This window comes from Psittacula echo, assembly GCF_963264785.1.
Source record: "Psittacula echo genome assembly, chromosome: 1".
NCBI classification, from domain to species: Eukaryota; Metazoa; Chordata; class Aves; order Psittaciformes; family Psittacidae; genus Psittacula; species Psittacula echo.
In genome coordinates, this window is record NC_137735.1 from 31,373,270 (window position 1) to 31,392,738 (window position 19,469).

Consider the following 19,469-nt stretch of genomic DNA (forward strand, 5'->3'; position numbering starts at 1 on the left):
GACTGTCATATATTTTCATTAGTTATGTATATAAATAACAGACTAATATTTACCAGATCACATACATGTACTTCATGAAAAAACTTTTACTAGAACCCTTTCTAAATTTTCTGTTTCTCATTCCATAGATACTTTAGTAACTTTTAGACTTGTTGTTTTACTATGTACTTATTTCTCCACTTTTGTGACTAATCCAGAAAACTTTGGATTTTCTCATTTACACATCTAGCCTTACTTGGAAATGAATTTTGGAAGTGTGTGTGTGTGTGTAGTATTTTAAGAACCCAGAAATACCACTTGAAGAAAAAATTTGGGACTGTTTACTTTAACTTGACTTGCATATTCTGCAACAGCTATAAAAAAATCAAAATCTGGGTCTGAATCTATTAAAAAGTACGGTACTCACTTGAACTTAAAATCCCCTGACTATTCCTATCTGAGAAAAACACACTTTTCAAGGATTCTGCAGGAGAAGACAAGCCATTTATAAAAAGTAATGTATTTTACATTTTCTGTGATAAAAGTTAGTGGGGTTTTTTTAATAGAACAAATTTGAGTCTACCGGCTTTTTGGATATGTATGAGTCATTAAGTATGTAGTAGATATTACTATACAGATATTTGCTTTTAATGAAGACAATTATTTTTGAGAATACTGGACTTAAAAACAACTTTTTGAACAACACCTACTTGAGGTCTTGGGAAGGTTCTGCTCTGATATGGGGTGTCTCCACAGAGTGCCCAAACACTGCCCCTTCCGTGCCTAAAATACATAAATAAAATACAGTACAATTACTTTAGAAAATAACACATTGAAATGTATGACTACAAATTGACATTTTTAGGACAAGATGTCTGATTTAATCCTTTATTAATGATAACAAATGTTTCTTCATATTAATGTTTGCATTTTTATATAAAAATCTGGATGGATATAACCTGCATCTTTTTCTGCTTATTAGTAGATTACTTCATATACAAATCTGAAAGCATTTATAGATCCAAACTTTTCAGCATTGACTTGCCTGAATTCTCATTTCAGCACTTGGGAGATGGATTGTTTTACAGATGAGGAAAAGAATATCATAGGTTTGTCCAACAAAACACATTCTAGAAGTGTCAATTATTTTTTGCACACACTCATTTTATTTGCTTAAATTTAGATGCCAAGCTTTCAAAGGTTTTGTAATAATAGAAATATGATATAAACTTATGTGGTCTTTTTTGTTTGTTTGGTGTGGTTTTTTTAAGAAAACCTCTCAAAAATACACATGTGCCTGTAAAATTTTACTTTCCTTCTCTGAAGATGGTGTACTAGGCACTGTACTAATAAAAATAGCTAGAACTATTGTGTAAAAGTCCTTCCAACAGAGAACCACCAAAAAGTTAAAGAACTGATTTAAAACTTCTGTAAAAAAAGTAATGCTTTTACCTTCTGTCACTAGAAGTAAGATAAAGGAAACTGTCTTGGATAATTAAAGTGATTACTAAATATTCTGGGTCTGATTGTTGCATTTCAATAGAAGTTTTCTTGTGTTCTGAGCCTTGAACTCTGAGTAACCTTAAAAATATACCCACATGTCGTGGTTTAAGCCCAGGCCGTAAATTAGAACCACGCAGTCTACTTCCCCCCCACCTTTCTTCCCCCCGCTCCTGGAGGGATGGGAAGGAGAATTGAAAGAATGCAACTCCCACGGGTTGAGATAAGAACAGTTTAGTAACTAAGGTATAACACAAATCATTACTGCTACCACTAATAGTAATAATGATAAAGGAAATAACAAGGGAAGAGAATACAACACCTCACTGACCACTAACTCGTCCCCATCCCGCAGTGATCCAGCCCTTCCGGGAACTCTCAGTTCTACATCCTGGGCATGACGTGCTGTGGTATGGAATACCTCTTTGGCTAGTTTGGATCAGGTGTCCTGTCTCTGCTTCCTCCTGGCTTCCCCTCCTCCCTGGCAGAGCATGAGACTCACAAAGTCCTTGCTCAGACCAAACATCAGTGTTGTCAGCTCTGTTCCCAGACCAAAAGTCAAAAACACAGCGCTGCACCAGCTACTAAGAAGCAGAAAAAATGACTGCTACTGCTAAACCAGGACACCACAATATCTCACACTAGCTATATAAGTGCTCAACAGAACAGAGGCACCACCTTGTTGCAATATTATAAACACAATATTTTCAATTATATAATATTTAAATATTTTACAAGTATGTTTAGAAATGCTTTTTTTAATGGAGACAAGATATGTAGATATTTTCCCAGTTAGCCAACAACATTTAGTAAACTTATCCTACCAGGATCTGAAAGCAGAATGAGGCTATAGAATATTTAATTGCTAATACCTTTTTATAGCATTAAAGAGAAAATGTCCTGAGCAAGAAGACAAAAAAACTAATCAATTGTTAAAGTACTGTCAGATAGTCATCACTGTTCATCTTCTTCTAAACTCCCTTTTTGTAAAAAAAAAAAAAAAAAAAATAAAAAAAATCCTTTATTGTAAAATACTCTGCTGGTATTGAGTATCCTAGGTCCTAGGTTTTTATCTCCATAAATCTATAAACTTAACACGTATCTTGGCAAAGCATACTGAAAACAATTTCATTACAACTGCTGCTATGAAGATTTCACAAGAAAACAACTAAATCCATTTTCTAAATCAAGAAAAAACAACTAAATCCACGAATGTTATGGAGAACCACAGGAGGGGAAAAAAAAAGCATATCTCCTTATCTAAAAGTATTCACAGAGGTGCAGTGCAGAATCTGTTTTTTAAACCTCATGTTGCCTTGCAATTCTGCTACCTTTAAGTGACAGGACTAGCATGTCTGTATAGCCAGGCTTCCTATCACTCAAAGCAATTCTCACCCCCAACTATATTGACACACAAGAAATTGGCACACAGGAGCCGGATCTCAGAAAGCAGAGTGTTCTTCCAGATGCCAATCACCTTTTTCATCAGCAAAATTAAATATTTTCAAGACCAAGGGTTTTTTTATTTTTGAAATGGCAATGATATACTGAGATATAAATAGCTGAGCACGACGCAAAATTGCCAGACTTTACTTATGAGAAGACCACAGCTGTAATGTTTGAAAGAACAGAATTAATGCAAAGATGTATAAAACATCACTGTCGTACAGGTCAGACACTAAATGCATCAGAAGTGCCAAAGATAATATGAGGCAAAGACTGATAATAAAAGATAAATGACAGCTTTTCTAAGCCAGAATTGGTATTTCCTCATTTTCAGCAACAGTTTTTTAAAAGAAGGCATTTCTTACCAAACAAAATAGAAATTTCAAAATGAAGACAAAATTTGTCCAACCAAACTGAAAATGCAGCTAGACAGAATTAAAGATAAACCAGTATAATCAAATAAAATACAATTAAAACTCAAAACAAACCAGATGTGCTCCTTTGGCTATTTGAAGATATAATCCCACTTTTTTTTTTTTTTTTTCCTTCTTCTTGTATGGCCTTAAATGTATAACTGTTCTCACAGTAAATGCTTTATCCTCAAAAAATATTTTATCAGTAAGTTCAAGAATATCTGCAAATTCTTTTATTTTATACTGGAAGAAAAGCAGGCACTTATAATTATCTTGGTTTCAGTAAAAAAAGTGAAAAATAAGAGCCATGAAAAATTTACTGATGCTTTTCCAGAGTTAAACAGCAGGATCATGAAAAATGGAAAGGAATTGTACAACAAATAGAAGATATGGATCAATATCAGTTAAAAATACAGAAGGAAAGAAAAGCAATAGGAAGATTTTCTTTATTTTTTAATTTACTATTTCTAAATATGTAGTGTTTTGATGGGAAGTTAGATCAAATAGTTCAATAATGCTTAAGAAATGGTGCTACAGTCATACATTTTTATGACTAATAAATAGAACAATATTAATCAGGATTCAAATTGATTAGCATGGTTTTTTTAATGAAAGAAATAAAGTTTAGGTATTTAATGTTTTACAGTGTTGAAACAATTTTTTACAGAAATAAGACAAGGAATTATTAACTGTATTCCCTGACTTACAGAATCATAACAAAGATCTACTTTGAGATGAGTGAAATTCTAGAGAGAGATGAATGCACAAGAAAAAGGAATAAAAAGAAACTACCTGAACCTTGAAGCCCTTTCAAGTACAGCTCAAAAGGAAGTAGTTAGGGAACTGAATTCAAAGGAACATGAGTTAGAATGGATAGCTATAAAAAGTGAACTTTTCAGAGGAAATAAAATAGCAAGGGCACCTAATATGTGCAAAGGATGTAAAATCAAAACCGTAAGTGTAACTGAATAAAATTACTCCCACCTCCAGCTTCCAGTGGAAGAGAATGAGTTAAGTAAAGGCTTCAGTAAGAAAGGAGCACCTATGAAGGCAAACTTCTGGTCAAAGAATACAGTCACTATAGAGGTTGCTAGAGAAAACTCAGCAAATAGTCTGAGCCAGGAAAAAAGACCAGAAGCCAAATTCTGTATTTATAAAGAAACCTCTTTATGCATAACAGATTTATAAACACCAGAAATACCAGACCTATAAAAACACTATTTTTTTGATACGGAGCAAATCAAAGTGACACTTTTGCTCCAAACAAAAATAGTCACACTTTCTCCTGAAACTGAATATTCAGAATTCAGAGAGACCAGTGTAAACTACTGATTTCTGCTCAATTTACAGGTTCCTGAAAGTCAGCCTTTGGGAAATGACATGCTTCATAAAAATGATGGAAGTACAATGCCAGTGTTTGGTGGCAGATTATATTTGCTCATGTATGTCCATGCTAAGGAAATTTTGTCATTTATTTAACCAGCAAATAATAATTTTGTAATTTATAAATTAGCTCACATAACAACACTGGTACCTTCCAGGTGAAAAGAATGCCAGTTGAGGAGCTGATGAGCCGAGAATCAAAAAAACTAAAATATTATTTTACTCTGGAAAATAATCCAAATGTTAGCATTATCCCACTCCTTAACATCATTTTGGTAAGCAAATCACCCCAAATGTACTGACAGCAGAATTATGTAGGATTTTGACATGTGCAAATTATGACATTGCAGCATCACAGGCACAGCTGAAATTTACTGCCCTCATCTTTCTCTAGATTTTCTAGAAATGTCAAGTAACAATATGAAGTACTAAGAGTATGCAAGTATTAGGCTCTAACACCGATTTGTCAAATGAGTTTGAGAGTCTAAGGAAGAGTTTGTATAATATTTTTATAAATATAACTTTTGAAGCTTGTAACAGTACTTATTCTTTAAGTATTCTATGATTCTATGGTTCTACTTGTTGCAAACCCATTATCAAGTTGAAGCATCCACAGGCTTTACAGAAAAATGTGAATAATTAATCAAGATTGTTTTACCATTGAAGAGACCTTGAAAACATAGACTTTATGTTCTAAAAGTGTAATTGCAATAAGAAAAAAAAATCTTAATTCTTTTACCATGTGTACACAGGTAAAATTTAAAAGTGCCTTTGTGAAATTAGATAGCTGTTGTTCAACACTGAGACCTTGGAAGAGCTGATCACTGCCAGACTAAATAAAGAGAGAAATACTCTCTTTATGCAGATTAACAACCATATTAATATGCAGATTAACAACCATAAAAAGGCCACAGAAAATGCTTGGTCCTTCCTTTTTAAAAGCCATTATTATAATTTATGTTGGGTTGATCAGAAATCCAAAGGAGTCAGAATGCAGCTTCTGGACCACATGTTGATTTCGTAGCTCTTCAAGACTTTCAGTTTTAATAAATGGCTTGAAATGCAATTTAGGAAGGTGCTTCTATTAAAAAAAAAAAGCACAATGCAAATGGATTTTTGCTATGGAAGTGGATTTTGCTATGATTGGCATGATTGCTGGGATTTCAACCTTGTGGAATCCCTCAGCAGCAAAAACCTGACCAATGTTAAATAGCCAAGGTTTCAGGTGTGACACTGATGAGGCCATATTGGAAGTACAGGTAGGAATCATAGAATAGCTAGAGTGGGAAAGGACCTTAAGATCAGCTAGTTCCAGCCCTCATACAGGGACATTACAGGAAGCTGTATAATGGCCTGACTAGATGCAGCTGTTCACTTGTAAATTAAATCATGAGCATAGAAATCTTCAGAGGCAAGCTGTTATTAAAAAGTAAATTCTAAAATGAATTATTTAGATTCTTTACCTAAAGCTGCCCAAGGAAGCTGTGAATTCTCCACCCCTGGCAGTGTTCAAGACCAGGCTGGATGTAGTCTTGGGTGATATGGTTTAGTGTGTGGTGTCCCTGCCCATGGCATGGGAGTTGGAACTGCATGATCTTAAGGTCCTTTCCAACCCTAACTATTCTATAATTCCATGACTAATGTTTGATACATAATTTCCATATGGCAATCTTAACTAAAGCAAGACTTTTACTAAACCTTCAATTTAGAATGAGTTCCCCAATAAATTAAAATTAAGTTTCCTTGGTGTGATAAATTTTGATCAAAGCAAATCTTGGCTTCAGGAAATACTTGCGAAATTGCAACAGTTAGTATTTATCTTCTTAAATATTATACTAACTTCTATTGAGTACAAACATTTGAAATATTACTTCCTAATGGTGGGCAGTTAAGACACCTTTTGTCTTGCAATGAAAGTGAAACTGGATTATGCCTATGTGTTCAGTTGCTTATCCACAGTTTGAAGGTTCCCAGGCAAAATCTACAGTTGGCCACCACTTGGTTTACTCTGCTGAAAAAGTTAATCTCTTTGAAGAAAAAAAAAGAAAAAAAAAAGAAAAAAATTGGACCAAGTTAATTAATAATTGGAAATAGCTATTTTAAATGCTACATTTCAGATGAAAAATGTCAATATGATTGCATGAAACTGCTGAGAGTCACATTAAAATTATTTTTTCAAAATATGAAGGAATGTGCAAAATATGTAAGAGATTTACAAATAACAAGTTTTAAAAAATAATTGGTTTCATAGCACCTTTTACTTTTTATCCCCCATGATGCATGACAGATGAAGATACACAACAATAAAAATTATTAACCACAACAAATTTCTGCTGGAATTGACACAGTCTTCCTTGAAAAGTTACAACAGCGAAATATATGAATAGATTTAAAGCTTACATTTAGATTTCACAGCAAATAACTCCTAACCCCCCTAAAATCATCTTCTCTTCCTAGATACAGTCTGGATTGGTATTTTTCTTAAAATGGTGTAAATGATTTTGGGTTTACAATAGTGGAACAAAAATTGCCCTTCCAGACTTGTTAAAAAATGAATTTTACTTGGATTATTGTTTTACTTAATAGATCAAAAATACTGTATTTTCACTTTGTTGTAGAAGATAAGCCTTCTCAGACTTATGCTCTAATGAATAGTTAATCAGTTATAAAACAGAATCACTGTTTCCTTGATTAAAAATGAATGAATCAATGAATGAGAACACTATCAAAAAACAGTCAATAGCTTCATAACCAGGGAACTCACCTGGGATGTAAAAGAATGGGATATGAACGTGGATATCTTGAGTATAAAACAAAGGCTAATAAAATTATCTTATAATTTTATCTTGATTCTTACTAAAACCACGTGTCATGTATTTGACAGAATACTATGGAAAAATGTTAGAATCTGGGGGAGGGGTGGCCCAGAAATGTGAAAATGAGAACACTGTTTCTCAACTAGTTTCATGAACAATCAGTGATAATTTCCCGTTATGAAGCTTTCTGAAAATTCTATAACACTGCTGTCTACCTACAAAACCTAGCCAGGAATGTCTATCCAATTTTCTTCAAAAAGTCCAAAAGAATTAATCACTAGATTTTTATAAAAGGGCATTTGCCTTTTATATTTAAGATATTCCATAAATAAATGGTTTGATTTTGAGAAGTCAAAAGCTCAGAGGAATTTATCAGGAGTTTCTCCGTTATATTTAAAAATCTCATTAATTGCCTAAATTAGGAGTATAGATTATTTTACTTTATCTATAGCTAAAAAAGAGAAATTGGCATCTTTAGAAGTTAGTGAACTACTGATACTGGACTGAGAGTAGAGCAACAGTGCACACAATCCAAGTACCTTGAAGGTTTTTGCCTTCAACACGTGTTCAGGATTTGACATACCTAAATTTTATATAATTTAGGAAAGCAAGTTTGGAAATATCATTTCAACTACATCAGAAATCCTCTAAGCTACCCTCTGCATTAAAAGTGATTCATAGAGTGCCATATACAGGTTTTAGTGGCCAGTTCTTTATGCCATATGTAAATGTGCATTTACATTCTTTACTCTGCCACTACTGCAGCACACTGAAAAACTGCTATGATTATGTGATAACTACTGCTGTATTCTTACAATTTCATAAATTTTTTATTCATGCAAAAGGAAGCCACAAAGCAGCAGGTCTATTATTCAGATTTTTGAAATTTTTGAATATTATTGATTTTTGAATACTACAGCAATTTAATCTATAGGAATTAACATAGCATTCATAAATTATGAATAAATATTTAGGTAAGTGCATTTGTGCACCCTGTAGAGGGCACTAATACACATCTAAAAAGTCTATCATATGCAAGTATATAGTATGCATTTAAAAAATCATTGTAAAAATGCCTTCAAATACTTCTGAATTAATAAAAAATTAAAATATGAGAAAAACACATGTACTTCTACAGTGCTGAAACAGAGATATGTTGATATAATGCATTTTGGTGCCTATTAGACAAAAATGTTAGTACCTCAAATTATTGAAAGTCTTTTTTTTTTTTTCAGATATGAGAAATAAAATGAAGCTATAATATCAGTTCCTCACAAGGCTATTAAAAGGTTTCTATTTTATATTACCACTAGTTATCTTGATTATAACCTATTATGACTGTCTTTTTATTCCCGCCCTTTATTAATGTTCTGGTTTTTTCTCTAGAATTAAATTACCCAGATGAATACAGCACATTCAAACCTGGCATTATTGCAATGGAAAAGGGCTAATGACTTAACTTAGATAAGTCTTTACCATAGTTTTAAATGGAAATTCTGCAGCTGTGAGAGAGTGAATGTGCAAGAGTAATTTTATCACTTAATAGTCTCACCTTCAAGTCAGCACAGCAGTGAAGCCAGCCTTTTAAATTAGCAACAAAAAGAAATCAGTTGTATTGGAAATCAGCTAACTGCAATGACTGTAAACCACCAATGGTCATGTTAGCAAACACGTGCCTACATGTGATCTATATTAATCACAGGAGAGGCAGCATATTTTCTGCAGGAAAGGACAAGATACGAAAGCATACTGCAATATGCTAAAGTCGGCTGAAATGCTCATCTTTTGCCAAAGACCTTGGCTGGTTTTGTAGGCAAGAACCGCAAGAGAGTTGACACATACCTTGCAAAGGTTGTGGGAAGAGGGTTTATGGCAATAATTTACTGCTAGATCTACCACTCCATTTTCAAGATGGGACTGAGCTGGTCACAGAGTAATTTATCAGTGCCAGTCTCAATACTCCCTTCTATGTCACTGAGGAGCTGTACCAGAACTCAGATTACAAGCACAATTCAAATTACCTGGTAAACCCTGTAACAGTCCAGCTCTGCTGTGAGTCTTGTGGCCTAACACTAGTCTGGTCTTTGCTCTTTTACAGTTTGTGAGTCAGGAGAGACTCAAAAATCACACTCTTGCCACTGCTGCAATAACCTATCATAAATTCACCCTAAGGCTTTTAAGGTTTAAACACTTCTCATTGCTTTGCTGCATACCAAGGCATGTCTGGTTAAAACTAGTAAAGCAGGCTTTACTTCTGCATGAAACTACTATGTAGTCAGTTGCCAAAGAAACTTCTTGTTCACATCCTCTTACACTACATTATGTTCAGGCACTTTCAGGATACAATACTGAACACCAGGCATTAGGATTGTCCTGTCTAAGAAACAGAATGTGGTACAATTTGACGCTCATCAAGAAATTAATTCTCTTGCTTTACCGTTTTTCAGTTATATGTACAGGAAGAATATATTTCCTATGTCCAGCTGTCAACCAAAGACCTTACCGGGTTCAGAGATAGGTTAACAAATGAAAAGGAAAAACTTAGTTATTCTCTTTTTTCTTCAGATCAACTATAAGAGGTATTTCTCTGTATTATACAGTTAACAAACTGTCATGATACATACCAATCCAGCCTTTCAGCTTTCACTGAGACCCATCTATTATATTCTTAAACCATCCAAAGGAATTTATTTCTTTTAAATTCAACCTGCCTTGTCCTTTTGTCTCCCTCTGGCCTCCAGACATCACTGTAAGTAATATATTCTGTTTTTTTCATCAAGATACTCCCTCTGCCCCTTTCCTCCTTTGTATTAGAAGTTCCTTTTCATATCTGTCCTAATATTTCACATTAATACTTTGTAAAAATGAAACAGTTTTGAGTTACTGTCAGTTTTGCTGTCATGAAGGAAAAAAAAAGTATTTTCATTAAGAATTCAAATTCAGAAACTCTAATTGGTCTTCTTCTTTCATCCTAAATCTAAATCTAAACTAGGGAGACAAAGTAAAGTATGCCAGAAAACAAAAAAGAAAAAGAAACTGCAACTATAAAAAGCCTGAAAAGTCCTGACAGCTAAAACATGAAACAAACTTGTTGATAAATACTCTTTCTGCACAATATGCTTTATCTATTGCGTTTTCTCTGCTTCAGACTAAGAGTATAGAAACAGATTAAAAAAGTAGTCCATCATTTAGTAATGCTGCTAAGATAAAAACAGCAAAAATAATACAACTGGTTTGCTTGATATGAAAAGAAGTATTTTTTAAAAAAGGTATGTCCCTTAGATGTTTAATGAGAAAAGACTTTCAGATGTAACTACTAATCCTACCTCATGCTTTCGACCGTGAACCAGGGAAGGAATTTTTTAACTGAACCTAGCATTCAGCTACTGCCAGTCTTTTGCTTTGTTGATCTTGGATACATCTTGTGTCTTAGCATGATGTCCAGGTACTTAAAAGCTTTAATGCTGCTGCATCTAGACCTCTGACCACCATAACATACTTGCTTTGCAGAAAGTGATGCAGAAAAAAGACATGAAAAAGCACCATTCCTAGTTACACTGTAAGGGGTGTAACCTATAGAACTTGCTGTCACTTCTATCATACTTTATGTATCAGATTGGTTTAGAGTGATGATGACTTAAGGGCAAAGACTCCACTTGAGCTGAATGACAGTTTGGCATTTGTAAAGGCATAAGTCTGCCTGGAAGAACTGAAAGGCATTTGTATGTGCATGATTGTGTGCTTAGATCTATGCTATCACAGTCTTTTTCTAAGCATGCTCACAAAATATGTTTGATATATTTTGCAAACCTGCTATCTAACAGCCTCAATGAAAACCATGGTATTTACTGAAGAATGGCTACCATAAAAATGAATCCTAATGCTTTCTAAGTAGAAACAGCTAAACACATCCCACCATACACGTTACTGATACTAACCTTGACTGAATCAATACAAGTGAACTTCATATAACAAACCAGTAAAATTTATAGTATGAATATTCACTTCAGTGTGAATTCTTCACTATGAGGGTGTGAGACACTGGAACAGGTTGCACAGGGAAGTTGTGGATACCAGCCCTGGAAGTGTTCAAGGCCAGGTTGGACAGGGCTTTGAGCCACGTGGTCTAGTGAGGGGTGTCCCTGCCCATAGTGGCAAGTTGGAAATAGATGATCTTGAAGGTCCCTTCCAAACCAAACCATTCAATGATGATGACCTAAATTTCAAATTTAGGAATTAAACTTTAACAAAGAGGAAGAAAGACATTAATTCCTTAAAAAAAGAGACTAGCTGAGGTTTGAAGAAATTGAGAGAGATTCCCCAAGAAAGATGCTCGCTCTGATCTGGGAAGCCCATTTGAAAAGCTTCAGGGATAGCTTACAACAGAGGACAAATGTAGGAGAAGAAGTTATATGGAGTTCATGTTTCTAAGCCAGGAATAAGCACAGTATCACATAGCTGCTGAGAGTCACAGTAAATTCAGTCAGAATTTAGGGTCTATACCAATGCAATTAGCAGTTCCAAGACCACTGATGCTAGACTGTGTTTAGTTAGATTTCAAGTAAGGGGAAAACCTGTTCTGTATCCAAATACAGCATGCTATTTAGACTTACACTGAGATTCTTGTCTGATCATAAGATCTCAGATAAAGGAAGCTTCCCCACGAAGAAGTGGCTGCTTGGAAAAATGCTTTGTCTGGTAGAAGGAAAAATGTTGACTAGGAGTACATAATGAAGTTCTGCTCTATTCAAAAGATTTGTGCTCATCTTAATGACAGGTCTGCCAGGACAAAAAAAAAAAAATAAGTTCACAAAGTAAAGAAATAAAGCTGTTGACTAGTCATTTTTTGACAGAAATGGTCAACCCGTTACTGGTCAACAGTCATATGGAAAGGAATGAGAACTCTGAGGGACTTCCCCGGAACAAGCCAGAGCAAAGGTATTAAGTGTATGGGCCTGTCTCTGAAAGCATATCCTGAAAGGCAGCAGAGAAAGCCAAGAAAATAGGTGCTGCTTCAGTGGCTGCAAAAGTTCTGAGGCTGGGCCTCAGAAAACTTTTGTCCTGGTTTTGGTTAAACCATGACACATTCCTTCTATAGCAAAAGCATATTCCACCTCTTTCATAATGTCCCATTGTGCTCTGACTTGCTCAGGATTTACAGAGACACTTCTAGTGGTTCTCTACTGAATGAAAAGGAAAATTTTAAGACAGGAATAAAATTATTTGCTATTGTTTTACTTTGTAAAAGAGAAAAAAGAAGTTTACACTTAGCTTGAACAGAAACACTTTAATGCAAAAGTGAAAATGAGTTTTGTAATTGGTAGGTGTCATGAGGGGTTAGTAAGAAGTGCAAATGTATTGATATTATGGTTTTGGTCATGCTACCTGCCTCTTTTTTCTTACTAAATACCATATTATAGCCAAAAAAAAAAAAAAAATCCTCTTAAAGAATAGAAATAAAACTACAGCGAAAAACACTGTATCTAACACGTTAGTAAGAACTATTCCAGTGCAAAATCCTGCCAGAATTCTGACTCTTCTATCTGCGTTGCATGTAGAACAAGAGTATATTGTTACATCAGCACCTTTTAGACTTTTCTGAAATCTGACTGACCTTGTCAAATTGTCTGCAATCTCCATCTAGTCTTGCTAAATCAAAACCTCATATAATATACAAATTTCACATTTTCTATAAGGTCTTAATGAATATTATGCAGATAAGGTTGATAAATGTAAAATGATTCTACCACAAATATATTCTTATTTTTATGGAAAGGAACTTTCTATGCTTTCTGGTCTAAATTCAAGTGTCAGGTAAGGTTCCTTTAGTGACTCATTGTTCTGATAAATAAAAGCTAAAAAAAGCCCAAAATATTAGTTATAAAGTATTAAAATGTAATAATAAATTATATAAAACATTTAAAACCATTTTAAAAAATAAACAATTCAATGTGAATAATAAAGCTACGTATGATATTTAAAATAAAATTAATACAGAGAAGGCTTCTTTTAAACGAGTAGAAACTTATTAAAAGTGTGCCTACCTACAATAGAGACAGCTGCAGTGAGCAGGACATTACTGTTAAGGTTAGAAAGAACAAATTTTATTGAATTTAGATTAGTTGGCTTGTGATTAGAGATAAAAAGAAAACATTCAATCTCCTGTAAGACTCATTCTTGTGATCAAAACACAAATCAAGATCAACCAGTTCATCTTCAACTGATACTGGTATAACTTGTTCTGTAAAGAAAACAAAGGAAATTCTACACTCTCCGCAGCCAAACTATTTTACTTTTTCACTATATTTTGCATTAAAAAGTCTTGACTTTGGTTTTGATTTTTTCCAAACCGATAGGAAGCATCCCTTATTTTCGACAGGCTGTTTCTCAAGGCCTCAAGACTGATATCATATTCCCTTTGATACTTTTATTTCAAGCTAAACAGCATCATCTTTTTCTCTTTTCCTGGAGAGATCATGCTTCTGCACAATTAATCAATTTCACGGCTCTTCATTCTATCCAGTTGTTTAGAATCATAGAATTGTTATGGTTGGAAAGGACCTAACATGAAAGATGTTAGATGACCTAGATGAAAAGATCATCTAGTTCCAACACCCCTGCCATGGGCAGGGACATCTCACACTTAACCGTGTCACCCAAGGCTCTGTCCAACCTGGACTTGAACACCACCAGGGATGGAGCATTCAGAACTTCCTGGGCAACCCATTCCAGTGCCTCACCACGCTCACAGTAAAGAACTTCTTCCTTATATCCAAGCTAAACTTCTCCTGTTTAAGTTTGAACCCATTACACCTTGTCCTGTCACTACAGTCCCTGATGAAGAGTCCATCCCCAGCATCCTTGTAGGCCCCCTTCAGATACTGGAAGGCTGCTATGAGGTCTCCACGCAGCCTTCTCTTCTCCAGGCTGAACAGCCCAAACTTTCTCAGCCTGTCTCCATACAGGAGGTGCTCCAGTCCCCTGATCATCCTTGTGGCCCTCCTCTGGACTTGTTCCAACAGTTCCATGTCCCTTTTATGTTGAGGACACCAGAACTGCACACAATACTCCACGTGAGGTCTCACAAGAGCAGAGGGGCAGGATCACCTCCTTCGACCTGCCGGTCATGCTCCTTTTGATGCAGCCCAGGATACGGTTGGCTTTCTGGGCTGCAAGCGCACACTGCTGGCTCGTGTTCATTTTCTCATCGACCAACGCCCCCAAGTCTTTCTCTGCAGGGCTGCTCAGAATCTCTTCTCTTGTTTATTGAACAAGGGTACACTAATCTGCAGTAAGCACTTTGGAGAGATGTTAACAGATCAGAAGATCTGCACGCTCTATTCCTGTTTACAGATTCTATCTTCATACTTGACTTTCTTGTATCACATGATGCTATTCAGCTTGTGATCCAAAATCATTCCTGACTCTTTTTCTGAGGACTCCTGTGAACCTTACTTATGAATTCTCTGAGTTTTTAAAATGGACTTCTGGAAGTCCATTTGATTTTGGTTTGCTGTTGTCTTCTCTGGTAACTTTCAAAGAGAGGATGTTCTCATTACATGGTGGTTGCCCTCTCTCAGATTCTCTTCACCTTCCCACTCTCAAGTTCCTCCTCGCTGATCAGCAACACTCCTTAATGTTACTTTTCCAATACTGTGTCTTCCTTATAATCTAAAAATCTTTTGTGCAGTCTGCATCTTGACTTATTTTGCCATCCCTGTCAGCTTCCATATTTAAAAGAAATAAGAGGCATTCTAAAATGCTGACAACAGGACCTATGCATTAGATGATTCTTTTTGTTTGTAAAAAGCTTAATCTGTATAGTTGTCTTGGTTTGGTGGTCAACATCACCACACAAGTTCTTTTCCCTTTTATTAGCACGAATGAAGTATAAATCCATTTCCATTTTGAATCTCAGAACAATTATACATTCTTCAGCTGCAATCCATTTCTGCCTGGATATTGAGGTTTCTTTCTTCATTCTCTTTTTATGAGATGATTGCTACCATATATAATTTAGTTCATTTTACAAATTATATATTGATTTTTGCCACTCTTTTTTCTGGAATTTACACTACACATTTTTAATTCTTATCCATTTATCTATGCTTCTGAACTTTTACACATACAAACACACTTCTGTTCTTTCTGAACCTTTAGCAAAACCACATGGTTTTAGTTCAAACAAAAAGGCCTATATGCATTGATGATATTTTTCTAGAGCCAAAATAATGGCTCTAGATCTTGGTGTGCTAAGTGCAATGCTGTCAGACATTCTGAAATCTAAACTCATCATTAGCCACAGTGAGGATAGGAATTTAAATATACAACGTGGGTTTAAGACTGCAGGCCATGTTTTTGTGGGTGATACAATCTTTTTCCTGGAGTTGCTTCCTTTGGGTGAAATTACTCCTAGCTTATAGGAGCATGCTATGAATAAACTCGGAGAGGTATTGCAGAGTAGAAGTTATTTGAATCTGTTTTTCACAGCTTTGACTGCATACTTGCTTTATAACTAGCTTTACAGATAATAGTGAAGTCCAAAATGTTACTGGTAGAAATCTGCTAACTTTTCCTCTGAGTAAAGGTTTGTTTCAAACTGTGACTGCCATGGACTAAAACAGCTCATCCCTGTGAGGACTTCTGTATCTATTCTTTCTGCTACTTTCTGCCTAAATTTAGAGTCAAGATCTTGCTGTTCGTTCACATAAGTTATGAAATATAATGTATGTCATGACATATTCTTGTCTAATCTCACCACGCAGTTTATGGCTACTAAATAAGTTAGATTGTACTGAAAGTTGGTTAGGGTAAAAAATTTACTGTAAGATGGGATAAAAATGAAAAAGCCACTTTGTAGTGGTTTCACACAGGATCAAGAGGAAATAAGGTGCAGTTCTGACATCTATTACATGGCACACAGTAAGAGGTACATCTGTATAATTTTTTTTTTAAAAGTCAGATGCCTGCAATATTTCCTGAAAATTTAATAGCATTCTCCTATTCTGAGGGCTTTACAAAGCAAAATCCAAATGATTTCACCATCTAGCATCTAATGAGAATAATATTCCAGGGCAAAACAAGATATTTTTGGCCTATAGCATTGTCATTATAGGACAAGTATTTGGATCCAAATACTCTTTTCATGGAAGCAAAACCTATACTGCCTTACAGCTTGGCCCTTATCTCCAACAATAGAATTTTTTTCCAGGCAGAAATAAATCATAAGCAACTACTTTAAGGCAAAAAAAGAGAAAATGGGAATGCTGGAACTCCTTTATGATTCACCTTTCCCTCCTGTGGGTAGCTATATCTTAAAAATAGAGATGGGTCTGACTGGTGTAATTTAAATGTGCATTTTCAAAATTAGCAGTGCCTGAGGGCATGTAAGTGTCAGGCTTAGCTCAGGTTTTAAGAGTTAGAATTTTATTACACAATCTGAACATAATTCATACCTAGTTCCTGTATCCTGCTTAGTGTCTGTTTTCTAAACAAGCTGGTTTGATTTAATTTATCTCAGCTTAGTAATAGTGGGGCAATTTTCCACTGGGCTTTGACCTTTACATAGGCCATGTGGATTTGCCCAGTATCATCCAATCCAGACACTTCAACTGTTTCAAATTGCATCTCTGGACTCTATGTAGTCCTTCAACTGAGAATGTGGAATATGATGCAGATATTGGCAGATTTTCCTAAAAATATTAATTCTTACATTGGCCACAAATATCCAATAACTTAATCAAAGTTTTAACCTGAAAAGCAGACTGAGTCTGGAAGTTAGAATCAGTCTCTGCATCAATACTGCCTTGTACCAGAACAGAGCAAACAGTCTCTTCCGCAACTTTGGGAAGCTGCCAACTGTTCTGCAAAGGAACAGCTCAGACAAGTACAGGATCAGCTCAAAAACGTAAGTCCTATTTAATGGAATTAAATAGATTACAACCCAGAAGGAGAGGAAAGGATTAAAATCTGCCTTCTCTTATAACTTATGTTATGAAAAAAAGGGGGGAAAAAAAGTTGAATATGGAAGGAGAGGCATTCAGAAAGCATGGATCATAGAAAGGTTGACTTTCATAGAGGATCCTTGCCTAACCATCAAAAAAATATTATTTTTGGTTTGGGATATTTTTTTTTCCTTCCTTTTCCTTTCTCCTGCCTGACTATATGCTGGCTCCTTTTGTGTCTTTGCCTATAGAAATAACTTTGTTGAGTACTTTTTCTGTGGAATGACTGTAAGATATCGAACATATTTTCCTGGGCTGGCAGAACTGCTTGTACACTTGTCTGCTTTTGGGTCTATTCTCTTTTCAGGAAAACTTCTTTTATCAAGCTTACTTCTCTTTACATACATCCCTGAAACCAAACATTCTGTTCCTTGGCATGCTTTTGTTCAAGTGCCAAAAAATCAGTATCTTTTTTTTGCAGACAGTTATTATCCTTAGGTCAATGTAATTCTCCAACAATATACACAGTCACCTGCAGGCTGATGTAAGTACACACTGCTTGTAATCTGAGCTGGCTGGATGTATTCTACCCTTAACTAGAAGATTTAAATCTATTTATGCAATGTCCTGAATAAGAAATTTATTTATTTAGTCTCACTGGTTTTACCCTGTCAATAAGACTTTGAGTTCACAGGCAGCTGGGAGTTCACATATACGTGCTTGTAATCAGCTCTACAGCTGTACCTCCAGCATAATGCTCTGACAGGTTGCTCTGTTGCCAAGTGGTTAGACTCCTGAAATAACATTATCTTTCAACCAGAGCTCTCATACAGATCAGTCTGGACATTAAGTGCTTCCCAGATATCTAAATAAACTTACCACAAACCTTATTAATCCAGAACATTTTGGGGTAAATATTAATGTAGTTTTTTCTGAGGAAACACAGAAATTCTATATATGCAATATATTTTTGTTACTGACAGATGATGATAAAAGAATACTCACTCAGTGTTCAGGGTACTGAGAGCCTGGCACATCTACTTAAAGATTTAACTTTTTACTAGAATATCAAATACAGCATTTTTACTGTGGTCACATAATTTGGCTGCATAAACCAGCTTAAAGTGATTGCTTCCTTTCATCTTGTGCCACTTCACTCTCCAAACTCCATCGGTCCTAAATGACAATCCACCAACTGAATGTGGCAAATCCAAGGCCTTCTTTCCCATTCATATTGAAATTCCTATTCAGTCTCTAAAGGCACTACATATATGCCTGCTGCAATAACATACATCAAATAATCATTTATTTTTCTACATTTCAGTGCTTGTTATAAATATTTTATTTCTACTTTTCCTACCTCATTTGCAATTCACATATATTTCCTCATATTTCTGTCATAGTTCTTTTTTTATAACCATAAGCTATATTTCTACTTTATCATTTCCTTTTAACTACTCTGGAAGACCTTTCTATATTTCAATTACCTGCAGATTTATAGTCCTACAGCATAATCTTAAAATCAAAACTGTGATACTGGTGCACTCCTCTGCATATTAATTCTGGATATTAGAATATTATTAGAATATAAGCATGTAGGTATCTTCTTAAGTTTCTTTGATACATCAAGGCTTTCATCTTTGATCTAGTGTAGTTAATGGCTTTGATCAAAGCCATGCTGAACCCTCTATAAGCATACACTTTAGTGTAATGAAAAAGATACTTGCAGCCCTTTACTGATTTTTCCCTGACACTGTTCCGGTGTCAAAGTAGATTTGACCTACACATGTCCTGCAATTAATCAGAGAAAGTTTCCATTAAAACTGAAGTATGCTATCTTCTGTTCTTCTCTGACTTCCATCTTTCTGCACAACTTTTCTATTTGACAAGGAAGAAGGCTCATAGGAAGTCATTAAGGTCTGCAAAGTTTTCATGTGTCTTCTTTTTGTTTCTACTACAAGCAAACATGTGCAAGCCTTATTACAATT

General features: G+C 35.1%; 1 protein-coding gene across 3 annotated transcripts in view; it reads right to left on the reverse strand.

Annotated features, from left to right (window-relative positions):
* SGCZ (sarcoglycan zeta) overlaps positions 1–19,469 on the reverse strand; it is a gene marked incomplete at its 3' end in the record, with an annotated part of 494,596 nt that overhangs the window by 27,211 nt on the left and 447,916 nt on the right. For all 3 annotated transcript variants that reach the window (XM_080615414.1, XM_080615415.1, XM_080615413.1), the window contains one exon: positions 690–762. In XM_080615414.1, the coding sequence (XP_080471540.1) occupies positions 690–762 (73 nt within the window). The remainder of the gene's footprint in view (positions 1–689; positions 763–19,469) is intronic.